This window comes from Notothenia coriiceps, unplaced genomic scaffold (assembly GCF_000735185.1).
Source record: "Notothenia coriiceps isolate Sejong01 unplaced genomic scaffold, NC01 NC01_scaffold00015871, whole genome shotgun sequence".
In the NCBI taxonomy this organism is placed as follows: Eukaryota; Metazoa; Chordata; class Actinopteri; order Perciformes; family Nototheniidae; genus Notothenia; species Notothenia coriiceps.
Genome location: NW_011348572.1, coordinates 15,886 through 43,872, shown reverse-complemented (window position 1 = coordinate 43,872; position 27,987 = coordinate 15,886). Strand labels below are relative to the sequence as shown.

Sequence of the window (27,987 nt, the reverse complement as noted above, 5' to 3'; positions counted from 1 at the left end):
ACAGATCCTGTGTTCTCCGCAGTCAGCTGTTGGATAGGCCTGCACTAGTGAGTCAGCGCTGGCTAAGCGAAGCACAAGGCCAAACACTAGTGATACACAGCGATAGAGTTCCACCCACACACGGCCCACAGCTCCCAAACAAGCTCTCCTGTACACAGCAACATGCTGATACAAAGGTAATGAGATTCATTAGCTGGCATGAGAACTCAAGAGTGGGTGGAAGAGGTGTGTGTGTGTGTGTGTGTGTGTGTGTGTGTGTGTGTGTGTGTGTGTGTGTGTGTGTGTGTGTGTGTGTGTGTGTGTGTGTGTGTGTGTGTGTGTGTGTGTGTGTGTGTGTGTGTGTGTGTTCAGACATGGCATCCTGTTAAAGAGGCTCTGACATATTACGGAGACCAAACACTCATCCTCACTCCAACCATCACCCATGCAGCTGTCCACACACACATATGCATGAAACAACGCCCTCCCCTCCATCGCACCACCTCAGTCTAGGTCTCAATCCCCCCTCCCTCTCTGCCCCCGCACATTTGACCAGTCTGGGAGTGACGTGATTGCCAAGGTAGTGAGCGGCTGCTACATTCCTGAGGCTGTAGTGTGCGGCGTGCGGAGGCCGGCTTCAGCCCCTATGCCAGGCTGGGTTGGCAGCACCCGCCATGCCACCTGACCACTTACTCAACCCTGCACACTGTGGGCACCCGGACCCTCCAACGCAGGGCATCCGGGGACAGAACTGACATGAGCTTCCCCTCGGCTGGCCAGATAATGTGGGAAATAACTCGAAAGGCCCAAAGAGGAAAAATGTACTTGATGGGCTCTTGTTTAAGTTTCATACTTGTTGAGCTGATTGTACTGTGTTGTGTTAAAGATTTGTGTTGCAGATTACTTACCCTCCGGGCCAAATCAAAAGGAATAGGTTTGTTTCATTGGAGGAGTTATTTACTTCTAAGTCATGGCGGTATGTAATGTAAGCTGACTTTACAGTACCATTGGCTTATGGGGATGTGGGGTGGTTGCGGTTGTATGTTATCAGTGCTCCTCACCTTGTGTGGTGCTTAGGTGGGTTTGGTGGATGGGGCGGGGATTATTGTTCACTTGTCCTATCCGCATCGACCGCTGGTAGCGCTCGATCTCTGACAGCCTGTCCGAGAACTGCATCTTCTGGGGGTCTTCCATCTTCACTCTGTGTCCTGAAACAGCGACATGAGGAGGACGTTTAAGAGAAAAATCAAGGACTTGCCAATTTACCACCTACACAACCAGGAAAATAGGCACAGGATGGCACTTTATATTTCCAGAGTTGTACAAAAATAGCAAAAATAAGAATGGTATTGGAAAACGTTTCCTTCTGCCAAATTACTTTGTGGCAGTTTGACATATCCTGAACTGTAATTACTCCAAATATATTCTGGACTGTAAAACCCATCAATATCCTCCACGGTAATTCACAAACACTCACATAGGAAGAAATTCAATAAGGCAGAGGGGAGCGACACTGTCACCATGTTTTTAGCTTCGAAAGACACAAATATTATTAGAATGAAAACAGACCTTGACATACATCGGCTAGACACTTAGTGTTACCCAAGCTGCACCTGCTGCCGCGTCATCCGCAGATAACGATAGCATAAGTGGTGGAAAATAATTGCTGAAGGAATTCTGTTTTCTCTTAGTTTCACAAAAAGTCAGCTATGAATTTCTATGAACTGCTGAAGCTAAGTGATCTTATCTTTCCTTCTTGCTCAAAAAACTAAAAAGAGCGAGATGATTTTCCCTCAATAACCACCCCTCACACACACACACACACACACACACACACACACACACACACACACACACACACACACACACACACACACACACACACACACACACAGGTCTGACTGACACAGCACTTAGTCAGAAGAAAACACCCAGACAAGCTACCAGACCCTATAGTCATCAGTCTTAAACATATGGGATAGAGAAAGATAGAAAAGCTTTTGGTGTGTGTGTGTGCAGGATGTGAGAATGAAATAAGTGAAGCGTATCTGCTGCATGTCTTTTGTTCGGACCTGGACAAACTAACCAACACACTTAGCGCCCTTATCACTTTGATGTCCCGTTGAGGGAGATGGTAAAAGAAAAAAAAAACCTCTGAACATGCCTTTTATGTACACACACACACACACACACACACACACACACACACACACACACACACACACACACACACACACACACACACACACACACACACACACACACACGCAGACATGTACAAAACATGTTCACACGCACATACATACGTGCACATACTCTACATGTGAACACACCTTAAATGTCAGAGTCCGGATGAGGGCTATGCCTCTAATGGGAGGAAGAGATTTTAATGTAACTATCAATGCACCAAAACTGTGTGTGAACCGGCATGTATACATTCTGTGGTTTTCTCCCTGGCATCTCTACAGAGTAGCCTAATGTGAAGTAATGGCTGGATTTGAATATTTTATCACTATATAAAGGGGGCAAGGCAGACGGACCAATATGGATTTTGCCCGTCCTTTCTCTCCACTGACCCATGGGCAATATATCTTCCCTCGGAGGCTGACCCATGGGTAAAGTTTCCTCTCGTTTACCGCTCTGTCCATTTGTTTGTGCCCACCGCCTCCCCTCCAGCCTCTCTTTACGAACTATATAGAAATGTCTATCATTGACGTCCCCCAACACACATGCGTACAGATGCACAAAGGGGACGCACCGACGCACAGACACAATGTCTAAACCACAGGCAGCTGCTGAATACAAATTCCACCTTTTCAAAGTCAAATTGCAGCACAGAATACTACTTTTAACACACACTGATCTGTTGCACTTTACGTGTCTTAGACTAGGTCATGACTAATCTGTCTGAGCAGAGACAGCAATTCTGCTTCCCAGCTGTTTGTTTTACAGAGCATTAAGGAAAGGACAGTGAGTGTGTGTTTCCGACCGACCCACCAGTTTGCTCCGTGCCGTTACTCAGAAACCTGGTTGGACACACGGTGACACACACTCTTTATTATCTTTTTATTCATACTCATATGTGGCCAGTCAGCCTTCTTTTAACTGCGACGGAAGGAATGAAGGCCTGCGTTCTCACTCTCTCTTTTTACTCTCACTCCCTCTCTCTCTCGTATGCACACAGCGCCAGGTCTCGGCTCCATCACCCACATAGACACTGTGGCTACTGTCTGTACCATGCCAGAGCAGGGGCGGCCAGGGGAAGCAGCCCTCCAAATATAGCCACTATATGTGTCCTTGTGTAGTTATTAAGAGATTTACACCACCTCAAACGGCTGAGGTCAGGGAAATGATACATCCCACTGCTCTCCAGTTGGAAAAAAAACTAAAAGACAGACGGCAAGGGGGGGGGGAAATATGATAATTGGTACGTTTTTCTGCAGCCAATGGTGGTCTTAGATGAATTGGCCTGCTCTTTGGGGATGAAAGTGATCATTGAGCTACCCACAAACACACACGTACACAGACTCCAGCCTAACTGTGAATCACATGGCCCAGTTCCAGTTGGCATCGACACGCTGCGTTTGGCGACACTGTTCCGAGCTTCCAGTAGAGGTTCAGTGGGCCGGGAGAGGGGGATTTTCAGGGAAGCCTTCATTAGGCGAGGCCTGGGGCTCATTAACCCAGGGGCCGCAGTTACTGTTAACACCACTAATCAACTGGGAGGTGGCTCCAAACTTTCTTCTCCCTTTCTCCTCCACTGTAGTCTTTAAAATGGTGTAGCTACCACAAGGATTGGGATAAGACTTCATATCTACTCTATATGCTTGATAGTGAAGTTAAAAACACAAGACTAACTTTATTGAATACAAAAGGAGCAATTAAATCACCTTTTTGTAATAAAATACAATTTAGTCTTGATTTTAAGTAAGTTATTTTTCATTAACATTCACTTAAAAAAGTGATCCCTCCTTTTAAACTTGAAGCTCTGCATTTCTACCCTGCTTGATGACTCCTAATGAAAGAAAACCTCGTCAGTCACTCAAGAAACGTTTTCCGGACTTTCTAAATCACATCAGTTTGCAAGATTTCACCACATTGACTCAACCTGTATCTTTCAGTTTAACCTCGTGTTAATGCGCTCTCATTGGCCAGTTGACCCTGTCTGTAGCCACAGTGTGTCTGCTCCGACCGCCAACATTTTACTTGTACTCTGCAGGTCCGGGGGCCAGAGGGGTGCCAGCGCTCCACACCGGCCCCATTTCAGAAGGGTTTCTGTGGTCGGATGAATATTTAATGTATCATGGTGCACTTAGGAGACAATGCCCTTGTTTTCTCTCTATGATATCATAACCACAAGATAGAGCTGGGAGATGGGGGGCCAATGCACACATGAGGCCTAAACGGCAGCGCTCAATAAGCACCCCGAGCCGAAATGGATGCCAAAGGTTGTAGATTTACTAGCCTCCTCTCAGAGTAGCGGTCGCATCATCTGAAAGCATTATGGAAGTCTATGAAGAACAAATAAAATGCTTAATATAAAATGTCTGGTATTAACGATGTAGGCGATGGCTGTGTTTTGGAGAAATGGGTGTGCCGCTCTCAGCCTCGCTTTGTTTTGTTTGCGCGTGTGACTTTTTATTTCCTGATACGTGTTTTATCCCCGCTGCAGAAAAACTTGAGATGCTGGTTTGCTCTTGTTCCCTTGAGCTTTGAAGTGTATGCAGATAGATTTGAATGTAAGTGATGTAAAAAGTGCAAGCTTTTAGGAGATTGCACCCGTTGATGTTAAACGGGACCACATGAACAGCAAATTCTACAGAATGGTGCCCAGCCTTCCCTCCACAAAGTGCATATCAGCTGCACACAGAGACAGTGTTTGCTCAGTAAGGTGACAGCCAGGCCTTAAACACGGACGCCACAGCTGAACGATCACCCAATACGACCGGTTTCCTTCCTTCAGCCCCCACATTTTCTCCACTTCTCCTCTCTTTCTCTCTGTCTGCCTCCGTCTCCATTGAAAGAAAGAAACATATGTTCCCGTCCAAAGGGAGACACACTAAACACAAGCTCTTTTTAGTGAAGGGCTGAGCGCTTTTTCAGGGGCAAAGTGAAACTCTATCTGGACGGCAAAGGGCAATACGTGCCTTGGCCCCGGCCCAAGTCTTCACTGAATATATTTGAAGTGTAAATATTTGTATTCAACATATAAATGGACTTGATAGGCCCCTGATAACATAATGAAATTGATTTAGAGTGCATCACTTAACATTGAATACTTTGACTGAACTGTAAAGTCTATGTAACTATGCTATAGGATTACATGCAACACTATTTAGGCAGTGTATAATATAAGAAGCATTTGTGAATATGAAGGCTACTGTGATGGCAGCTTCCTGGTTATAGCATGTTTGAATAACTGATTGTGTTATGTTGATGAGCCAAACCAATAGCACCACAACTTAGAAATGCTTCTAGCGTTCCTCATAAGTAAACCCTGTATATGCGTTGAAACTTAGGTGTTGAAAAGATGTGAGCACAAGAGCAGCATCTTATCTAAGTTTTGTATCCCCACAGAGCGATGTGGGGCGACAGTTGAACATTTGTTGCAGTGAGGCCTAGTTGCCTGCGAGCAAACTTCCGTTTGGCCTCAACAGACACAGGGGACGTTTCAACATCTGTTGAGTAAAGACTTGTACACCTGTCTTCCTCTTCCTTCTCACTAGCAGACCTGAACCCCCAACGTTTATGTTCCCACCCTGCTTCTTTCCGCTGCTCTGTGTTTTACTTCCCTTTTCAGTTCTATTACTAGCGTGGTTCAGAGAGCATCTCTGCAGTGGCTTGTTTGGCACCGCGTTTCTCAGGGCCACCAATCACACAGTTGGGTATTTACAGTGGGACGAATCAAAGTTCTTGTTTTGAGGCTGACCCTGAAGGATGTGGGTTTTACCCTTGGCTGGTGATTGTGGCTGTCTCGTCTGGGGCCTAAATGAGTCGATGCTAGCCACACACAGACATTGCACTACGCTCATTTACATAACTTGCCTGTTGCACTCTCAGTACGAATACATTTTTACGACTATATCATTACCATAGATTGAATGCAAGTTGTGTTTATTTCCTGAGTTGAATGTGTCATAAACATGTCAGCTCTGAATACAGTGTCAAGTGGGGTTTTGTGTAAACGTTATTTCTATCTAAGCTGTAAGGAGGAGGTCAGCACAAGTTTTGGCGAGCTTTTATCAGTAGTCCACCCGTCCACCCGACCACAGCTGGGGGATCGTCGGGTCCCTCAGGCGTCTGTCTGTCTCTGAGGACATCAGCAGTGACAAAATCCCCCTCGCAGGTCTGAAAACAAGCTGCTCACAGCGGAAGTTGCTACATGAGACTGTTTGAGCAAAGAAGCAGCCTTCCTTCTCTGATAAGGGGATAAAGCTTGGAGTGTGTGTGTGTGTGTGTGTGTGTGTGTAACTGTCTTCTTGGGGAGTTGAGGTGTGTTGGGGTTGATATGAGCACGGCTGTTTTTCAGATCTTTTTGGCGGCATGCCTGCAGACTTCGTAGATTTCCACGAGCTGCTGCTACTGCTTCTCTTGCCTTTCAAAGCACAGAGAACCAATTTGGCTCCGGTGACGGATCATATTAAAGCTATAAGCTGCTTTGGGTGTGTTATTTTAGCTCTAATGGGGGTTGTTGTGCATGTATGTATGTGCGTGTATACATGTTTGCGTGTACATGGTACTCAGGTTGTTCTAAGCAGCGAGGTGCCAGAGGAAAGGTGGGGGCCTCGCAAGGCTGTGGGAAAGGAAAGCAAGATGCCGTTGTCACATACATCAATGCAACGCCAGCAGATGTGTCAAACGACTTTGTGTTCACACCTTTGTGCATACACCTTTGTGCATAATAGCTCATGAACAATAATGTGCAACAAGCGTGCATTTGCCCCTCAACATGCAAACAGTTCCTCGGAATACACATTTTAAATTCCAGATGGGTCAAAGTAAATGTGTAAAATGTCTAACGTGTGAATGTTCCGTTACTGTGTGGGCATGCACATATTTCACTTTCAGTACTGTCTCTGAAGTTGTCATGTTGGTGAACTGCTGCAGCAGTGTGAAGGTTTACAAAGATTGACCTGGTCCTTCCCTCTGTGTTTACCCGGAGGTTAACAACTTTCTCCGCTCCTGGAAGCAAAAGAAAGATCTTGCTACACCTATTATTTGCTCACTGTTCCCAGCCATTAAGGCCTGAAGAAATAAATATCAAGAACCGCAGGGTGGTTGTACAGGACGTCTTTTCCAGTAACCAGCAGGTGCCTTCTTCCCACAAACAGCCCCCCCTAGACTCCCCCCCACTGCCCCAGCACAGAAAACGGTTTATTGTCATAATGCAGCGGGGGAGAAAATATTCCTCCACTCATGGGCCATTTATTTTTCTAAATGCAGAACGGAACTTTTATTGAATTACGGCTGAAAGGTCGTAATGGCTCCCTCCTGTATGGGTCAGTGTAAATAAGGAAGAGTGAGCACACACAGAGTGGGCATTTTACTTCCCTTCATAGGTAGGTAAACAGGAAAGACGCTTGGCTGCTGAGTTTAGGGGGAGTGGGTGGAGAGACAGAGAATTAGAGCAAAGGAGCGACTTTGGCCAAGCTTGAATGTGATTCTGAGAAACCGTCTTCTCATCGCATCAGAATGAGATGCTCTGTCTGGGACGAATCATTTGTAGGTTGAATTCCTAATAGGACCTGCTGTTCTTTTTAGGCGTCAGCAAAACAGAGTGGAAATTATTTTCTGTCTTTGTGGAAAAAGAAAAGGTCATTTTTTGTGTGGTTCCGAGTCATTAACTGGCCTTAGGAGGGGACATCACGCTGTTTCAAAGTGCAAGACAATGTTCTTCTTTTTTCATGTTTCAAGCAGACACATTGGTGCTGCAGCAACATGCTGAAGAGTAAACAGAAGCAGTGATGGAAGAGAAGAAAAGTGCCAGTTTTCAACTAATGGCTATATTTCCTTTGTTTAGTGGAGGTATTTAGAGTAATTAGCTCTGCTTTCACAGGAAAGCCTAAGTACAAAAGCCAAAGTAGGATTACCAACGTGTGTGTGTGTGTGTGTGTGTGTGTGTGTGTGTGTGTGTGTGTGTGTGTGTGGGGCCCACAAAGGAAGCTAGCCTCAAAAACTCTATATGTGGTTAAGGTGGCAACAATGGTCACAGAGCCTCTATCTTTTTTACTGTCTCATAACTACATTTGATATTACAGAAGCTTTAATGTCTATCTAATCACACTTTAATGAACAGCAACAGTCTTGTATTCCTTCCATCAAACTTTAAAAACAGCATAAAGATGACTACTGGTGGAAACTGCTCCTCTGCCCATCACAAGCCTCAGACCTCAGACTGTGGTTTTGTTCCTCTCTGAAATCAGTCCCAGCCTATTTAATATGCACATTCCATTCCAGTGGATTTATCAGTTAGCCAATATTTGCTCTGCTCCTAATCACTGAGTCCAAGTATGATGCGTCTGAAGTGACCCCAGGCGGGAGGAAAGCCACGGTCGGCGGCATCCAGTCACTGCAGACGCCACCGACTGTCATTTTGCTGGGGAACTCACAAAATCTCCCCTTATCTGCTCCCATCTTTCTGTCAGTGGTATAGAGGCAGACTATCTTAACTACCCAATCATAAATTAGGTGGTCATGAGTTTGGTTGTCGTGATTAAAAGCTTTTTGTGTGTGTGTAATTGTGTGCATGCGAAGGCCACTATGTCTCCAGGTTATACATGTGGGAGTTATGGCCAGCCCTTAGCAGTCAGGAAAGCACCCAGCATCAGACGTGCCACTGTTCCTCCCCTCCCCTGGCACTGATACACCTGTAGGCCTTTCTTTCAAAGACACCCGTCTCCATTTTCAAACATCAAAGTTGCCTTTGAGAGAGCAATTCGCACTGAGGGTGAGCCTTTCATGTGATTTGTGGAGCATGGGCGTGGCCCGCGGGGGGCGACTTAAAGAGATGGACGCACCTGGCAGGTGTATGAGCCGAGCACACGCAAATGCATACGCAACAACATCTTTTTTGTTTACTCGCAGAGAGACTGCAATATCACAGGGAAAAAGAACACAGCAAAAGTCATTGTTTGTCTATTTGCATACTTTGTACAGTCTGTGTGCCAAATGCAAATAGAATCAACCTGCCAACTTCAACATGCACCCCCGCCGCCCACGTCTCACCACCCNCCCCCCCACGCCCGCCATTCTCCTCCTGGAGTTGTGCGAACACACCCAGCAGAGTAAATAGAGGCAACAAAACACAACAGCACTTGATTTTGGTGGATGTGTGGGCCTGTGGGTGAGACGGTGTGTGAGCTCTGTCTGAATGTATGCAGGTATTGCATGTACACTGTTAATTGTGTTAGGGTGTATCCATGTGTATCATTTTCATGTCTCATCCGACAAATTGCCTCTCTGACCTCACTACAACAGGCCTCCACATCTTCAGTCAGCAAACAACTCCCTCTCCTCTCTGTTGCCTTAACATCCTTAATCCTCCAACATTTCTGAGTGGGAACAAAAAAGGGCTTTTTGATTTGAATTTTTAGGTAAATAATTGAATAAATACCAGAACTATTTGCACATTTGCTCGAATAGTGGAATTAATTTTCAACTGGATAAAAAAAATGGCTTTGAGATTGCACAATGACATTTATCCATCAGCGTCACACACTCAAGCTTTAGGTTTAGATTTTCACACACAGATAGCAGCTTATAGACAATCAAGTTTCAATATCATTCATCCACACATTTCATTTACACCCTCCCAGTTGTTGTATGACTTATCTACACATCTGTAAATGATATCTCCATTTTTACAAACTTTTCTTTCTGAACTTTTATTAAAATAATGTACTGCTAATAATTTCTTGAGGCTCTAAAAAAAGGGAACACAAGGCCCCAACACTGAGAAATGATTTTGCTAGCACAAAATATTTCAGACCTTTTTTAAATCTCTCTGGCCTAACCTGACCTGCGGTGACTTCATCTTTTCTTCCCGGGGACCGATTCATTTCAGGTCGTGAGTTACGGAAATAAAAACAGCCCCTCCCCCATGTTGGGTAAATATGCAGCGGCTGATGTCATATGCAAGTAAGGGAGTGAGAAGAGCACCAGAAATACAGTTGTGGGATTAATTGGTGAGAATATAACCCTGCAGGGTGCTCTAAGTGTGTGGGGAGGCATCTGATAACAGCGACAAAAAGGGAGGCTCTCGACACTTAAGTCATCTGCTTTTTTCTTTTTCTGTCTTTTTAGCTCAGCGTGCGCTCTTGTTGGATGTGGTGTATTGTTGAAGCTGCTGCACAGACAGGAGACAGGCAACAGTTGTGCTTCCAGTTTGGCTTCAGCAGAAGTTCGATAATATAGTATGACAGATACATCAGGGGGTTGGGGAGGCAGGGTTGGGCGACAAATGCTGGATGTGTGATGAGGAAATCAGCAGCAAGGGAGACAAAAATACTTAGCTGTATATTAAGCCTACTTTCTGTTCAGGAACTAAATGCAGTTTGTGTACCTTTATATGTATGTGGGCATGCAGAAATACACAAGTGTACACATCGGTGGCCATGTGTGTATCCATCTGACATCTCATGTGTTTTAAGAATGCACAGTATTCTTTGTTACTTTGCCGCTGGCTGGCAGCCACTGCAGTCCTGTTCGTCAGGTTCTCCTGACTGGATCAGTAAACATTAATAAAAACCTCCTCTCTCTGTGCCAACTCCTGCCGCGGCTCGGCTGGCAGCCATGCCAATAAGGGCCCTACACAAACAGCCCGTAAGGCCCCGGCCCGCCAGCATGCGGACAGGTGAGCACAGAGCGGCCAAGTCTGGGCTGCAGCCTATCTGCACTCCATCAATGATGAAGCCCAGTCGCACCGGCATCATTGTGTGGCATTACTGAAAAATACATACTGCCATCAAAGCAGCGTCAGAATGTATAACCGTCTCTGAGGATGAGATTTGTAATGAAAAAATGTTATTAGTTTTATGTGTTGGCAAAAGTGCCTCTCTGCTTTGGCTCTAAACGCTGTAGAGCCAATATAATGTGGTGCCTTGTGGTTAGGGAGGAATCCGATTATTTTTATGGCCCTATGTCTGAATAGTAGTGTGTGTTTTCCTGCGCTTTGACTGTACCAGAACACGAATGATATTACTCTCTTAAAATGTGCTTCTTGTTTTAATACGAGAGGTCCTTTATCTTGCTCGAAGGTGATTTCTATTTTCAGGCTACCAGTCCTTCATACACCGAATTGGACTGGAGGCTCCTCCTAACTCTGACAGCTTGTATCATTCTAATGAACAATATAAATGTGTGGGTTTCAAAAAGCTTATTCTGTCAACTGTGATCCATATGTATATCTGGTTTAACTGCAGTGTAGCTGGATACATTATTCATATTTCAGACTCAGTATTCCAGCATTTACACCAATTAAACCATCAATGTTACCAGGGGGTTAAGCTGAAGGAGGTGCAACTTGGTACATATCCAAATCATCCACAGATGCTTTTTTCTTTTTAAATCAGCCTTCGCCGAAGTTTATTTTCTGTCATCCTATGAATCCCCTCTCAGCACCGTGTAACAGAGTTTAATGAAGCCCTAAATTCCTCCTGCCCTATATTAAACAGTGTCACTTTATAGCAGCCAGCGCCAGTGTAAAAGTAGCACGGCCACTCTGACGCCTCAGCTGGAGCCGTAACACGCTGACAGACAGACGGGAGACGACCTTAATGTATGCAGTTATTTCAAGCTGAGACACTCGCAGATGCACATGAGAATGCGCTTTTTTTTCTTTCAACAAAGAAAGATCAAATTTAAACCATACACACACACACACACACACACACACACACACACACACACACACACACACACACACACACACACACACACACACACCACTGCACTTGTGAGGAAGATGTTCAAACCTACATTCATTATCTGTAGGCTTACCATAACCGCCAACCTCCTTAACCTAGACTTAATTCTAATCCCAACCCCAAAACCAGGTCTTAACCCCAAAATATATTCAGTGGCAACCGAGCTTTGGCACATGTGAGGTGTAAACTGATTTTTTTACCTCCACTATGTGACACTATCAGACATGCTTAGAGAGTTAGATTTACATTTATCATCTGCACATGACTCATTCGGCTCTTTTAGCATGAAGAGACACCGATACCCCACACCCCCAATAGCTGCTTTTAACCGGGTGGCATGGAGCATCAAATCGCACCACAATGCTTTTTTAGTACCAACAATAGTAGCGTTGCTGTGTTAGTGTGTGTTTGCGTGGGGGGGGGGGTGTGTACTCACTGCGCGGTTCTCGGGGTCCATCCACGGTGACTTTGATGGCGCGGTGGTAGGTGGCCACTTGCGGCGGTCCGGTGAACACGGTGATGGTCAGAGTGAAGCTCTTCCCTGCAGCACAGCAACAACATGTCCGTGAGATTTATGGAACTCGTTTCACTGTATAAACGGCCCTTAACAATGATCTATTCCTCTGTTGTGCGCAACAATACATCGCTTGTTCAACTTCAAATCATCACCGGCTTTTATCCCGCTCCAGCCTTTGAATTAAGGATTTTTTTTTAAAGCAGGGGACCACCTCTTTTGATGGCCTGACTGCGGGTATGATTTCGATTATTGAGACAATGTGTTTCAGATTGCACGAAAGGCTTTACAGCCATAGTTTATTGTTCAACAAGGCAGGATCTTGCTCCCATCTGCATCAGAGCGTCCGGCCTGAGAAAGGCAGCTCTTGTTTAAAAAAAAAAAGAGACTGCGTGGGAGGAAAGAAGAAAAAAGAATCCTCGGGTGGGGTAATTGACTACACAAATGAAAGCTATAAACCGCTTGTTTAAATTTGACTAGAACTATTTCCTTTTCATCAAATCATAGCTTTTTTAACATTACGATAAAATACAAACGGCCTAAGAGGCTCTGAAGGGACAGAGGAAAATCCCTTCTTAAGATTTTTGTGAACAATCACTCTGTATTTTTTATTTCAGGACTTTTAATTATTTATGCCTGAGAAAATGAGGCTTTGATTTAGTCAATAAGGCACAACATTTTTGTTTCAACAGCCCTATGCATTAACCACAACATCCCATGTTAATGTGTGATTTCTTTTTTTTTATTGCAGCCATTAAACCCACGATAAATTGGCCTACTGCGTATTAGGCTAAGCTTTTTGTTGCCGGGGATTATTTGACAAATTGTCCCAGGGCATGCATTTCGAGGTGGTTTTTCCATCCACCCCTCCGATAAACACCACGTGGATAATTATATATATTCCCCTAGATTAAGAAAAATACAGTCACATCGTCTCTGTTCATCGTGCAGGCCAGATGTTCTGGATGACACCTGCGGACGTCAGTTGGCGAAGTGTTGGCACATAAATGATTCCAGATCTGCTCTTTATAATTTTTGTAATAGACAACAGAGATCAGTAAAATTACATAAAGCTATTCATATAAGGACTAAGCAGTTTGGTCTGTACAACATAACTTGACCTAAGGTTTTTCCATATATATTTGAAAAGAAAATTAAGTTATCACTCGATCTCCACATAAACCCAGAAATGTCCTTTTATTATAATTATTAGCGCGTTTCCAAATGTTGCTGCACATGGCATTACAAACAGTCCTCTCGATATGTGTGCAGGCCTGTGTGTGTGTGTGTGTGTGTGTGTGTGTGTGTGTGTGTGTGTGTGTGTGTGTGTGTGTGTGTGTGTGTGTGTAGCCTGCTGTAGGAGAGAGAATTTCAGCTCACCTCGTCCGCTCCTGCCCACAAAGCGCAGGTCGTTGAAACGGGCCACCTGGTTCTTCATCGCGGCGGAGGCGTTCCTCAGCTCAGCCGAAAAGTTCTCGTCGTTCCCGGCCATCACGGTGACCAGAGTCCCGTCGGGGACATCACCGAGAGCCACGATCTGTACCGGGTAAAACGACCGGTCACTCTGGGTCACCAAACGAAATATAGGCTGCACAATGCACGCGTAAAACCACATCTGACTCCCATAATATAAGGAATATTTTTTACAATGTTGCCAGCATGTCAACAATTTAAATATAACACATAATGTAAAGACTCCAATCCAATGTAGATTAGTGGCATTTATATATTTATGTTATGAACGCGAGGGTCATGATACATATATTTTCTTTATTGTTTTTGTGTTGTCATCGGATCAGATCCAAATACAACATTTGACAATGCGATGCATAATACTGACACAAGCTTCAGATATTTGCATATAAATTATATAAAATAGATAAACATAATAGGCCTACAGGAAAATAAATAATAATACAAAATAGATCTAAATATGTCCTCAGACTAATACAGACCTATCGTCTACAATATTTACAAGGGATTGGATGGAGCCGAGGCCATTATTAACCGCACGTTTTTTAAGGCTTAATTTTAACAATTTAATATCCTACTTTAACCACAATGCGAAAACCAAACAGCAAAACGTGCAGGTCACTGTTATTGATCAAATAAAAGCTTTTGAGAACCCTAGAATCATGTGTTTGGTCTTGATTAATTATCTTACAGCATTTTCTTATGCTCTTCCTACAGTCAGAAAACCAAAGTGTGCGTCATTAAAATAAAACCATAAAAAGTAAAACCAGAACACATGGGTCTTGCCTTGAAAGCCACGGGCAGCGTCTTGTTGCACCTCCAGTGGGACGGGAGCACGGAGCAGAGGAAGTTAGGGCTGTCGGTTCGGACCAGCTCTCCGGCGTGGTCCGCCAGCACGTCCACCACGTTCCTGCTGTCCGATCGTGACCTGTGGGGTCCCGGGGTGGCCATGGCCCCGTTACCGTCTCCGATCTTACTGCAGGGGAAGGACGTGGAGGGCGGCGGGAACCGTCTGGTGGTGGGCGAATCTGGAATATGCATCACAACAGCGTGGGTCAGTGCCACCTGACTGGCTCTGTATCAGAAGCTTTTCTAATAGTTTTTCCTCCAGACGCTGGTGGTCTCAGGAGTCCACGGTGGGAGCGCAGGGGATGGAGCCGAGCGCACTAAGTGAAGAGAGCCTCGCTACCTTAACAGAAACAATACACTGCGGTGACTGTGAGATAGATCATCTGCACAGGATGTGTCAGCCCGAGGAACACCAGGGTTGCTGTGTTATTTCACTAACTTCAGCAAAAACACGTACAAACAAAGTCTCTCAGTGCGCAACTTATCGGCGCTCTTATCTGTCGCACGCTTGGTGGACATACAGTTTCAGCTGCGTGTACACAATGTATCAACACCACAAACTACCCAAGCTCTCACTTTGAAACCTCAAATGAGTCAACGGATTTTCTACATAAGTTATCACCGATCAATGACAATCTGTTGACAGCAACCAGGTAATCCAGCCGTGGTGCGGAAAGTGAGAAAGCGAGCTGACTGGCTTGAGTTTTTAAAAGAATGATCTCGACTGAACAGCCAGATGCCTCTTCAGAGACTCCAAACGAAATGTCTCAAACCCGAGTATCAACAGTCAAACTACTGTAGCACATCAGTGTCCTTTTTCTTGCGTTAAAGTTCTCGCAAACTTTGTCCTCGCTGGATCCCTTCTCCTCAAAAACACAGCGTGATTTTGGTACAGAGAAGCTCCAGCGGAATCTCCTTTAAGGTTATCCTTTAGCGCAGGGTTATAGGGCGCGAGAAGGATCCGTGAGGCTGATCGCAGAGCAGAGTGCCGCGATATTATTTTACCCGAGTCATTTTAGTGTTTAGTGGTTGGGAGTGTGGGGATGATTTCCACCAATGAATGTACAGGGTTGGGCTTTCAGCAGACCAATCACACGCTGCGCTGCTCCTTCCTCTGCCCTGCACTGCTGTCACACACGAGCTGAATTATTGATACATATCTGTGCTTTTCTCTGCTGCTTGGGTTTTTTATACAGCATATAGACACGTTGAATCGATGCATATAGAAATGATGATAGTTTAAAGAAGCGACACGTGGTATTAACTGAGCTGCGAGAACACAAATGCATATTTTAAATGATATCCAGTGACAGGAGCCCAAATGGAAAGAGGTGTAAGCTTTTTAATTGGGTAACATATTGAATGGGATGGATAAATGGGTTATAAATTATATTGGTTAATTACAAATCAGCCTCTGTGCTGTTAGGAAATATCTGCATTACATAGACTCAGTTTAATTTATGAAATAACATAAAATATTATGCTTTCCTGTCACACTGCATTGTCCCAGAAATGTCTTTGACCTATTTCACTTGGGCGTTTTTTAATGTATCTAGAGAAGGATTTAGACTGCAGATGCCTGTGGTTTTACTCTCGTTTATTCACTTTGAAAAGCTATTATATCTGGAGGCTCTGCACCTCCTCTTCAGGTAGGTAAATAACGTGTTCATAAAGTGAAATTATGGGTGGAAGGCAGATCTGTATCACTTTAATTGACTGAACTGAATTAATAGAGATGATTAAAGCAAACAGGCAAATGTGCTTCTTCCACATAAAAAAAACACAACAGGCCAATACGTGTGTGTGTGTGTGTGTGTGTGTGTGTGTGTGTGTGTGTGTGTGTGTGTGTGTGTGTGTGTGTGTGTGTGTGTGTGTGTGTGTGTGTGTGTGTGTCAGAGGCTACACTCATTAGTAAGGTGAAATGCTGAGGGTAACATGAAGTGACGGCGCACCCTGAGCCCTCCGCCATGCTGCTTTCTGACACTAGTTGGCGCGTTTGCCTTTTCAATCGCTGTCAGCTCAGACAGGCTGAGGCACTCATTTCACATGTGCAGAGAAAATGAAACTTTGATCAGTGCTCAGAGATCTCTTAAATGTGAATTAATCTAAGCCAAATCTGTTATAAATAATTCCCCTTGTGAGCTGATTACGCCTTTGAAAGAAGCTCCGCAGATATTTAATTTTCGCGTACATTTGAGCTTTTGCCTTAAATCTGTTTTTATCGTTGAAAATGTAAAATATTATAAAACACTCGCATTTTTTCGTTTATGAATCGATCATTGAAGCCACGTAATGTATTTGTTTTAACATGTCCGTCTCGAAATACAATATTTAGACAATTAATTGATTCGTGTCTTTTACTGTAAATGTTTAAGCATATTTTCAGACTTCGCTTAAAACACTTTACACAAGTTTACATCGTTTGTTTTAGTGTTCACTAGCAGTTATTTATTGATTTATAATAGTACAAATGATTCGAATAGATATTTAGGATATCATTGGTGAAGAAATTATTATTTTAATTACTGGCATTAAAATAATAAAAATTACCATAACACACAATGAATATAACTAATGTTTTTAATTCATTAATGCAAACAGAGAATTGACAGTAGAATAAATATTGAACAAGTATTTTGGATTTCGCGTTTTTAAACGCATCCAATCAAAACGGTTGATTTGATTTAATAACTGCGCAATGTATCCTTGTGTGCGCGCGCCTCTGCGTGCGTGTGGCGGTTTTTAAGTTGTTTACTTGCATGAGAATAAATGAAATGAAGTTAAGTGGTGTGAGGAGTCATCGCAGTGGCTTCACATTTTCCCTTAATTTCCCCCATCACACTAAATCAGACTCAGAGAGAGATGCAGATGGAAGATTTCAAAAGTTAAAACAAAAAACAAATGTCCAAAAAACTCTGGGATATTAAAGCTTATTTTCACAATTCATTGTTTATGTGGGATCAAAGCTGGCCACAAACCTCACACTGTCAGTGCTGTGTCAATGCCTGCTCTAACACTTAAAAGAAAAATATTAAATTATATTCATCTAAATTGAATTATCAGAGAAACTGCTGATAAAAATGTCTTCTATAAATCTAATTTAAATCAAGCATATAAGGTTGTCATTTTTGTAGTTTTATTTTCAATTCAAAACATATTTTTGAGTGTTTCTTCTGGGTCACAGAAATGTTAAGCTTGTAACACCTGACTGCGGTTGCTTGTTATTCTGGACAGGGTTTCAGTGGGGTGGAGTGACATACACAAAGTTATCTCTATATTAGTCACAAGAATTATACCCACAATTAAGATAATAAAGCCATTACCATTCAGAGTCAATTCAGTATAAGAACAGCAATTATCCTTTTAAGCCAGGGAATTAACTTATGGCCCATTGCCCATGTGTTTCAATTTTTGGAGTTTTAACTTGAACATGTAGGGAAACCCCAAATCATCAAGCCTAGTCCACTGTTGAACTCAAATCCCTCCATAAAGCAGCAGCAGTTTAAATCCCTACAGTCCTTACTGCCAAAATCACCTCCAATCAGATCCCCTATCATGCCGCCTCTATTTTGAGTCCAGCTCTACTGGGACAATGACAATGCCAGTGATATTTTAGTCATCCTCCTGCCCGACTTCATTATTAATACGTGACCACAAACCCCAGCTATACCCTCCTCAGTCGTAATCTGTGCTCTGGGCGCCTGTCACATTTAGACCTCCACATTTCAACCTGCAGTTTCTTTGGTTTCAGCCGCACAGCCATTGAGGACGGAGCCCGCCGTGCCCCTGAACGATTTTTAATGATCCGAGTGGGTTGAGCCTGAAATCAAGATAGAACTCGTGGAGGATATGTGAAACCCCGGACGCACCTCAAATGGGCCTCAGCATAAAGGATTCTTACCAACGAAGGTTAAAAAGAAAATAGATCCTTCAGATATAAATCAAGATATCACATCATTGTTTACTGATGGTTGCTCTATGAAAACTTGAGAGGTTGGCCTTCAGCCCTCTGTGAAAGTCCTAAGTCATAACTTCAGTTCATAAGAAAAAAGCTTCCCTTTTATTAGAAAATGTTTGCAATCAAAACACCATGAAGACAAATGATTCTAAATGGGCCCCGAAGAAAATGTAGTTTTTCGCAGTTAAACTAATGCTTCCGTGGAGTCCTGACAAGAAGCACGTCCTCCTCTGAGTATACAATCAAAGGAAACTCCATTTACTTTGGGTTTTATTTGTAATGAGTCACAGTGTAAAGACTAAAATGAGAATCAACCCATTAGCAGAGAAACCAGTGGAAGCCTTCGGGGTGTGTAAACGTATACCTGACTCTAAATGCCGCCCACACAACCTTCAGCGCCACTTAAAAGTCACTTTGAAGACGGGGACAGTCTCCAATACGTGGAGCTCCTTTTTAAACGTTTTTCATCTTTTTTTTTTGCTGAATATGATCTATTAGCTTGTGTAAACTCCTCGGCTATTTTCAGCCATGCACACATAAGCCTTTCGATGGGTAGCTATTCATTTGGGAAAGGGGGCTATGGGGGCAATTAGAAATAGTTTGAGGTTGGGCGATGACATAAGACAAAGATTTCTATCTTTAGAGGAGCTGTGGCGGTCACACATTTCTGTACATTCACAAATTACAGGGCAAGCTTTGGCCCTCAACCCACCGAATGCATTCCTTCCGAAAAGTGTCTGCTCGGATTTCAGCCGGGGGTTTCTGCTCAGTGGAAATATGAGTGTTCTGAATGGACGACTTCTATGAAATGGAGTTTTATTCCTCTCGGATTAAATTAGCTCTACTTTGGGTCTCGGGGTATTTTTTTGTATGAATGATGAATTCTGCGGTGGCTGTGGAACGCCAGGCTTGTTTACCCTTCCCTCCTCTTTTTTTTTTTTTTTGGAGACGTAGCTCGCTATGAAATGGACTTTTTCTCCTTGATATGACAAGAGTGTCTGTGATTAGACATCCAAGCATGATGTAAGTCACCAAAGCCATTTGTGCCAGTCCCCTCAAAGCCAAATCATATTCTAGCGTTGGAGTGTTTATATACACAAGTATACGGAGAAACCTTTAAACAACAGTGAGTGGGTACAGACTGTTTGGGTTTTGGGCTCTCGCTGCTCTGATGGCTGATTCTCTCAAATTTTGATTACATAATGTGTCAGCACATCACAATTGGTGGTCATTTTTGTCCATTTTGATGTTCAGACAAGAAAATAGGAAACACATTGAAGAATTTTCCTCATATAAATGTGTATGTTATTTTTTTCTCAACCCGGGCTGTCTGTGTTAGTTTTAATGATGACTGGAAAGCACTTGTGTATTCAAACTTGTTTTAGCTCTCAATGTCCCTAAAGCACTTTATTTGTATTTAAATGTTGACAGTTTTGCTCTATAATTTTTCCTTTGAAGTGCGTTATACATAAAATAACTCCCCAATCCTTGAAGGTGGTTGAGGTGTATATCATAAACATAATGACATTTCCTTTTGACTATGTTAACAGACTATGTTCTGTATGCAGGCACTATGTTTATTAGTGTTTTCTTAACAGCAGATACTATATGTTTCCAAGACAAAATTCCTTTGGGACAATACATTTTATCCATTTGATCCTATTTGTTGTATCATTTCCAGACGCAGCAGCTAATTACTATGTGAGCGTGATGAGTTGAGATGCAGCAGTCACCAGAGGAGACAATGAGCACATTCATCTCATGCATCATTAATATTCTGCTTACATTTGATAAAAGGTGCAGAGCGGAGCCCAGGGCTTATAAAAGCTCTCTGAATCAATTGAGCTGCATAATGGCTGTTGGGGGACGACTCCAACTGCATTTTTATTTCTGTCTGCTGAATGTAAATGGACTTCTTAAAGACTGCATTCATTTGCAAACATACCAAGCATCTGTTTGTCTATCGAACAATTCATTTCATATTGAATACGTTATCTGATGAGATTGGTAGCGGTGCTGCTGTGATGCTCTCCAATCCTCTAGAGCAGAGGAAGAGAGTCATTGAGTACAGTTAACTCCATTTTCATTTGATGTACCTTTTTTATACTTCTGCTAAATAACCTTTTAAAAGGAAATGTTTTTATTACTGCACTACACTTATTTGAAGGTTTAAGCTGTTAGCTGTTTTCCAGATTAGTGTTTTACATTTAGAAAACAATGATAGAGCTATAAAATATACACATATTTACCATGAAACTGCTGTTTTGAGTACTTTTCCTGTTTGTTTTGTAGAGTAGTAGGCTATGCAACCTTTACGGATAATTCGGTTAACTGTAAAATACTTTGGAACGTTTGGAAGCTAACAGAGGGAACATTAGGTCCTCCATGTTGTCCGTTGTCCACCAACAGCATCAGAAAACACTGCATTTTAAAACTAAAATGTCCTTATTCCAAGCTTTTACTGATTTCCATCACGAGGACCTTTTGTTTTGAAAAGAAGGTGACCTCTGCGGATAAGTCAGCTTCAGATAAATAAGGGGGAAGCTGACTGCAATGACTTAACTCCCATAATCCATCGCTTCATGATCAAAACAACCAAACTCCATCCTCCTATGTTATTGTCTCGATTCAGAAACAAATATATTGTTTGCTGAAGAAACAAATGGAATTATGAATTTGACTTCAAAAGGCTTGTATTTATACTTTCCGTAGAGTTGATTTACTTAAAGATCTGACAACTTCTTACACCATCCTGCTTGTGTGTGCATATCTGATTGCCCAACCAAACAAATCTCTGTTTTTAATACCCAAAATCCAAACTCACTCCTTTCTTGTTTCCAATAACCAAATAAGTCATGAAAGGCAAAGTGACACACTGATGGATTCACTGTGATCAGCGTTCAGAGGTAGAACCTGGTCAGACCCCCCCCTCCCCTTCCCATGTCCTTTCAGTTGCAGTTCAATGGTGCACACCACACCCATGTTAGGCAGGGGGGAACTTGCCGTAAACCCCGGTGTCACGGTCGCTCCGCCCTCACATCATCCGTCGGGTACACTCACCCAACGATGACAGTCAGCAGCCTGTGATGTGGTTCCACGGGCCTGTTTATTCTTTGGAAACCCACTAAAAGTAGCATTGGATGGTAAGCTCACCAAAAGGGCCCAGTGCTATTATAGGAGCACTTTGGTCTGGTGGGTTTGTAAATAGGGCCCTGCCTTGCTGCGGGGCACCACTTTTGGGCTATATTGTTTAGTGTGACCTGAAGGAAGCTTTTTGATATTTAGGTTCATTTGTAACCTGGAACAAAATACAAAGTCCAGAAATGATATGATTTGTGGTGTTTAGGATTGTGTCCTTCATTCGTGTGTTTTTCATAATGTTGATGATGATGGACAAAAGGCCTACGAAATGATCCCTGCTCTACTTTATTCATTTCACTGAAGGACAGATTGTGTTTTTTAGCCAGGGTCTTTTATTTACCCCATAAGAGTCAGTATAACTTTTTCATCTAAATGAGTCCCATAAATACGTCAACTCCCCCTTTTTTTTCAGTTGTGGTTTTTAGTGTGAGCTATAATCATCTCTCATCTTTCTTTGTCTCTCTGTCTATTTGTGTGTAACGGGACACACACACATCCACACACACACATCCACATCCACACACACAGACGTGCTGTGTATCTCCTTTTTCTAGTGAGAGCTTCTGATGCAAGGACGGCAATCTGTAATCTGTAGTAATTGCATGTTGCAGAAAAACATTTTTCCGCTGTGGTAATCGCTGCAATATGTGCAGTTGCGTTGCCAAAGTGACAGCACCCCCACCCCTGACAGACACACACATACACACAAGAGTATCCTGACTCACTTTGCTAAATGTGTCCAGCTCCAAAACTTTGGAGACTGTCTCTCATGATCGCTGAGACACAAAGACATACGGACAAGCAACCATAGCCTTGTGACAAACTTGAACACACATACACTCACACACACACCTGTGGCGCTGTCGTGCTGCATTCACCTTCTGCAGAAAGATTTACAGTTCCTGCCACTGACAGTTTAACTGCCATGCAGCCCCGGTGCCAGAGCCCTGCCAGTGCCCAGCTGCCACACACAGATCAGGAGACAAATCTTTCACACAAACTCATTCCCCCTGCTCCTTTTTAACAGCTATCACACCGTGCAAGCACATGACGAAAGTCTAATACTAATCCCTTAATATTACGTGTAAATACGTCTTGTAGAAATAAGTCATTTGTCAGAGTTCATTGCTGATTAGTGGAAGTTGTAGCCACAGTAAATGTATGGAGTGTGGAGATGGTCTGTGGCTCAACCGTGGATGCATATTTATCAAACCATTGTCTACCATTTCACCGCCCTGACACCAGCTTCTAGTCAGTTGGACTGTGGCGCAGGTTTATGAGGTCATCACCACCAGTGGAGACTGAGGGAAAGCTATGATGTGTGTTAAGAGGACGTCTTACTTCTCACAACCTTGGCAAACAAGCTCTCTCTCTCGCGCTGCACTTTCATGATATCATTATCCACCGTGTCCTCACCCCTTTACCAAACAGAGCCCCAAAATACATCAGCCCAGTTCTTACGGTGCACTCATCAACGTGCAACCACACACACCTAGTATAAGGACAAGTAATGCGCAGAGACATTTATAGATACATAGCGAGACACCAAGATTGCAACCAGACTGCGTGTGCAAACCTTTTCCTCTCTGGGCTGCTACTCTGACTGCTGAAGCCATCCAACCTCCCTGTGTCTCTAATGGAGTCTCTCTGTCAGATCAAACAGCTCCCACTGACGAGGAGCGGAGACAGATCGCAGCGCTGGAAGCCTTTCAGTCTGACGGCCCCCGAACACGTTTGACTGGCAACGCAGCCTTTGCTAGAGAGCCCACACAAATATAGTAGCGCCACCAGAGAGGGGAAGAGGGGGTGAAGAGAGGGGAGAAGGAGGGGTGAGGGCTCAGAAAATAAGTTGTGAGGCGTCCCACTCACACAAAGGCAAAGCCCCACAGCTCAGTCTTTTTCTCAAAATGAAATCGCATGTGAGTTGGATATTAGGAAGTGCGCATGGCTTCCAGCAACCACCGAGCCATTATAGCAGAGCCTGTAAACCACATTTTCACCAGCAGACAATGCCCCTTTGTGCTTGTTGTGTGGCTGTCCCCTCACTCTGGAGCCCAAAGAGAAGCAGTTTAAAATCTGTGCTGATGAGAGTGAATATGTGAGGGAGAAGTGATGAACATTAAGTGTCAGTTTTGAGATCGCTGGTTAATTAGTGGCAATCATGTCAGGAGGGGCAAGCAGGACAGTCTGCCCTCATTTAGCCCCATGGCGAGGGGGACCTTTGATGTGGTTGCACATGGAATGCTGTTGTTCATTCCTCTCTGCAACAAAAGCCACATGTTTTTATTTTTTAAAACTAGGTCTCTCTTACTTTGGCATATGAAGGAACAAGGTAAGTTATGTAACGTATAAAATGAATGACATGAACACAAACCAACAAAACACAAGGCAGAGAGGGCTCTGCCAAGCGGGCACTGGGCCAAATGTGTTCCTCTTAGCGGCATTGTGTTTTTATTCAAAGTGCCTGAAGGAATCACCATTTATTAGTCATCCCTGCTGACTTGATTTAAACTACTGCGCACACACACTCAAGCTAACCTTATGGGAACCCACACAAATACACACCATGTGCCCACTTCCAACTTTTGTCATCAGTGTTTGTCCCTTTCATCTCCTTTCATCACTGTGTAGAGACTCTTTTCCACAGAGGTCATTCCAGGTTCTGTCACACTCATTCAAGTGCAAATGAACTTCAAAAAGCCCCCAAATATTGAATTTGCATGTACTCCCCTCTTCAGAGGGATTCAGCCGTTCAAGCACCGTCTGTCTCACCGCAGAGTCCGACCAGATTGAAGCAGGAACCCGGCGCTGGTTTCTTGACAAGTGTCCGTGCCACTTTCCTCTGCAGACGTAAGACAACTCTTGGAAAGTTCTCGCTTCGCCCTCGGGGCTTTTCATCGTAAGGAAACAAGGGTGTGGCAACTCTCAGCCTTCGAGCCAAGAAGCTCAGGAGAGCACTTAGACACATTCATTTGTTACAATGGATATATTCTGTCTTTTGCACAGTTACTGATTATTGTCAATCATTCCAATGAATTTCAAATGAAATCAAAAAGAAAAATGAATTCCTTCCAACTCAACTGAGCCTTTCTGCAGAGAGTCACTGTGCTGCAGGCTGCTCTGTTTCTGTGATGCCTTTGGGCTTGAGTCCCAGCTCCAGATTAAGCAAACCTAATTGGAAGCTAAAACTTATTTTCAATGGAGTCCCTCCATTCAAATCATTGAGCCAAGTCAACGACTTGGCTTAATTGGAGTCTGGGAAACCACCCGTGTGTCCGAAGTCACTGAATGTTTCCTCTCATCGGGTCCCTTGCTAATCAGTAGTGGCGTTGCCCATGTACAGTTAGCACCCTGGCCACGTGCAGCTAGCATAAGAAGGCAAGACTTTCCCCTCCTTGACTCAGAGCCTGAGGCGTCCATTGAGGCTTTGCTGTAACTGCACACTAATCCCCTGATTGCTGTGTTTAGGCCCGGCACGTCGCTGCTCCACGTCAAGGCGGCCGCGGCTAACGGCGAGCTAATGACACAGCGATGACAAGGAGCGTTTGTAAACCCAATCAGCAGCCTGGAGCCTGGCTGCCTGGTGATTAGGCTAATCAAACTCTACACTGACTGAATGACTGGCTCGCTGTCTGCCTCTTATGTCATCACACTGATTAAAGGGGAAAAGCTGTGTTCAAGTCCGTCAGGCACTTCTAACACCAACGTTGTCTCTGCCAGGTTGGCAGTGTTAACACAGCTAGCTGTCATGCTATTATGTGGAGACCTGAGAGGTGTCCCTGTTTTAATTGAATGTTGTGTTACAATTCATATGTAACAGCAACAATTATGCCTGACATTCATTGACCATTTTTCTAGGCTGCTCTTAGATTTTGTGATTGGATTCAAGTGGATTTAACAGCTGTTAATTTGATAGAAACTCTGACTCTTCTCATTACAAGTGTAACCTCAGTAAAATCAGTTTAATACTTTTTATAAGAAGAAGTCCCAAACTGGCCCTTTCTATTTTATCGAGAAAGCTGTCAGTGATATTTTCAGCTAAGTCCTCTGCTGTGTAGTCACAGTGTGGGCAATTCTGCTGGACTAAGGCATCGGCAGACCATATGTTAGTCCTCACCAGCTATTACAGTGAGGTCAGACAGCATTTAAGGGGGGGGAAACGTCACGGTCATCATGTTGACAGGCACCGCTCGTCTCTGACTCAGCACGGGGGAAAAACTCAGACTTCTGCGTGTGTGTGTGTGTGTATTCTATATGTGCAATCGGCAGTCTGTGTGCCTATACCATACAGTTTCTCGTGTGTTGGTGAGCATGACGGCTGCCCCCGTGAGAAGAGTGTGTGCAGCAGACGGAGTGACCTCACAGCAGACACTATGCTGAAGAGATGGAGGGGCCACTTCTGGTGCACAGCTGAGGGGGAATCCCTGGCATGGTGTTTCCTACTGAGCCAATACAGAAGTGAGCAGCTGGAGAGAAAGTACAAGCCCGCTGAAGTTTACTTCAGGGCAAAACATGCTGCAATACTGGGGTTGTAGATAATTGGGTACATTTTGCATGAATCTTTATGAAATAAAAAGATTGCAGAACAAGCTAAATCGGGATATGAATATGGTCATTTTGGCATCTGAGGAAGAATGGGTCTTTTTGATGAATTTCCTTTGAGTTTTGGGAAATATTCCTTTTTCTGGACAATAGTAAATTGTAAACCAACTTTTGGTTGTACTGGGCGTTGTGTGTGGGACTATGACTTCTTCTGGGCGAGACATTTTGTAACAAAGCAAGCCTTGATGTTTTCCCCTCTATTTCAATCTTTAATGCTTTAATGTTCAAAAAGCTCTTTATTCTTCTCATACTGCCTGTGCTGCAGCACCTCTTTTCACCCTCTGTCTGAAACCAAAGCCCAGTCTGCTCTGATTGGTTAGCTGGCTGACTCCGTTGTGATTGGTCAACCGCTTCGAGATGTCCTTCGCCTTAGCCTGTCACGTACAATGTGTTGGAGAGCTAGCAAATAGAAATGCGTGTGTTACATGGTGATGTCACTATGTTACAGAAGTAAACAAAGGATTCAAACGGAGGCGTTTCAGGTCGGGGGGAAAGTGTGGGACAGAAACTCCCTTTGGAGGGAACTTTTGGATTTAAGCCTTTGCTGACCATTTACATGCACAACAACATATCTAACACACCACAGGAAAAGGAGAACCCCCCAAAAACATAATAGGGCCTGAGAGGGATATCAATCTGACTCAGAAAGAGAGCAAGTAAGCTTTTATCCTGAAATATCGAACTTTTTTTCACTCATCCTTTGTCTCATCAACATTTTCAAATGTGCCCCCCTCTACGAAAAGCTCAATTAGGTGGCCCATTACCGAAGCAGTGAGCACAGCCAGATTCGTACCCCCCAATGAATAGGCAGAGAGAAAAATCCCATTTTTGAAATACTGTCTCCACAAAAATCAATTCCCTGTGGTTAAAGTTATGTTTGAGGGGAGGGAAGAAGCAACCCAAAAACATGTTTTATTGCAGCAACGACAATTAACCGTATGTAAACAAGTATAGAAAAAAAAAAAATTCTGGGAAAAAGGAGGAAAATAGAGAATCTGAAAACATTTCATAGCCGGCAGCCTCTCGTATCCTATCATTATCTGCATTTTTCCTCCTCCGTAATTAAGTTTTTTTTTTCTTTATTACTTATGGGAGGGATAGGCTATAAGGATGTTTTGGGGAAGATTAAAGTTGCACATAATGACGTGAAGATTCAGTCTGGAGGAAGGATATTTTGCCTGTGAAAAACATTCCTTTGAATCCTTTGATGGTGACAGAATGAGTTCCTCCGGGCCTTAGATCTTTGCTAAACTTTCACACATGATAAAATAAAATCCTCTGTGTTCCTTCTTATGCAAAAAAGAAAGAAATAGATCCGTGCTGATATGTTTCTGAACATGTGGGTTCTCCATAAGTTTGAGTCATTTGATGTGCTGCCGACCAGACCCATGCCCGCCCATTAAAGTCATTTGTGGCTTTGAATGCAACTGTAATGTTAAAAACAAAAGTGTACAGCAATCGACGTTCTGCTTAGTCACCGGCAGTTTTCTTTGCTTTTCCTGCTTCTCACTGCAACAGTAAGGACGTTGTTGACAACATCTGTTTAA

General features: G+C 43.6%; 1 protein-coding gene across 5 annotated transcripts in view; it reads right to left on the bottom strand.

Moving 5' to 3' along the window:
- The window catches only part of runx3 (RUNX family transcription factor 3), a 45,972-nt gene that overhangs the window by 12,648 nt on the left and 5,337 nt on the right, over window positions 1-27,987 (bottom strand). For 2 of the 5 annotated variants that reach the window (XM_010775624.1, XM_010775622.1), the window contains exons 3-6: window positions 14,677-14,918; window positions 13,798-13,954; window positions 12,340-12,444; window positions 1,041-1,187 (exon numbers count right to left, since the gene is read on the bottom strand). In XM_010775624.1, coding sequence (XP_010773926.1) covers window positions 1,041-1,187; window positions 12,340-12,444; window positions 13,798-13,954; window positions 14,677-14,918 — 651 coding nt within the window. Of the gene's footprint in view, window positions 1-1,040; window positions 1,188-12,339; window positions 12,445-13,797; window positions 13,955-14,676; window positions 14,919-23,414; window positions 23,479-27,987 lie in introns of those variants that run through there. The other 3 variants (XM_010775626.1, XM_010775627.1, XM_010775623.1) reach the window with 2 other exon arrangements.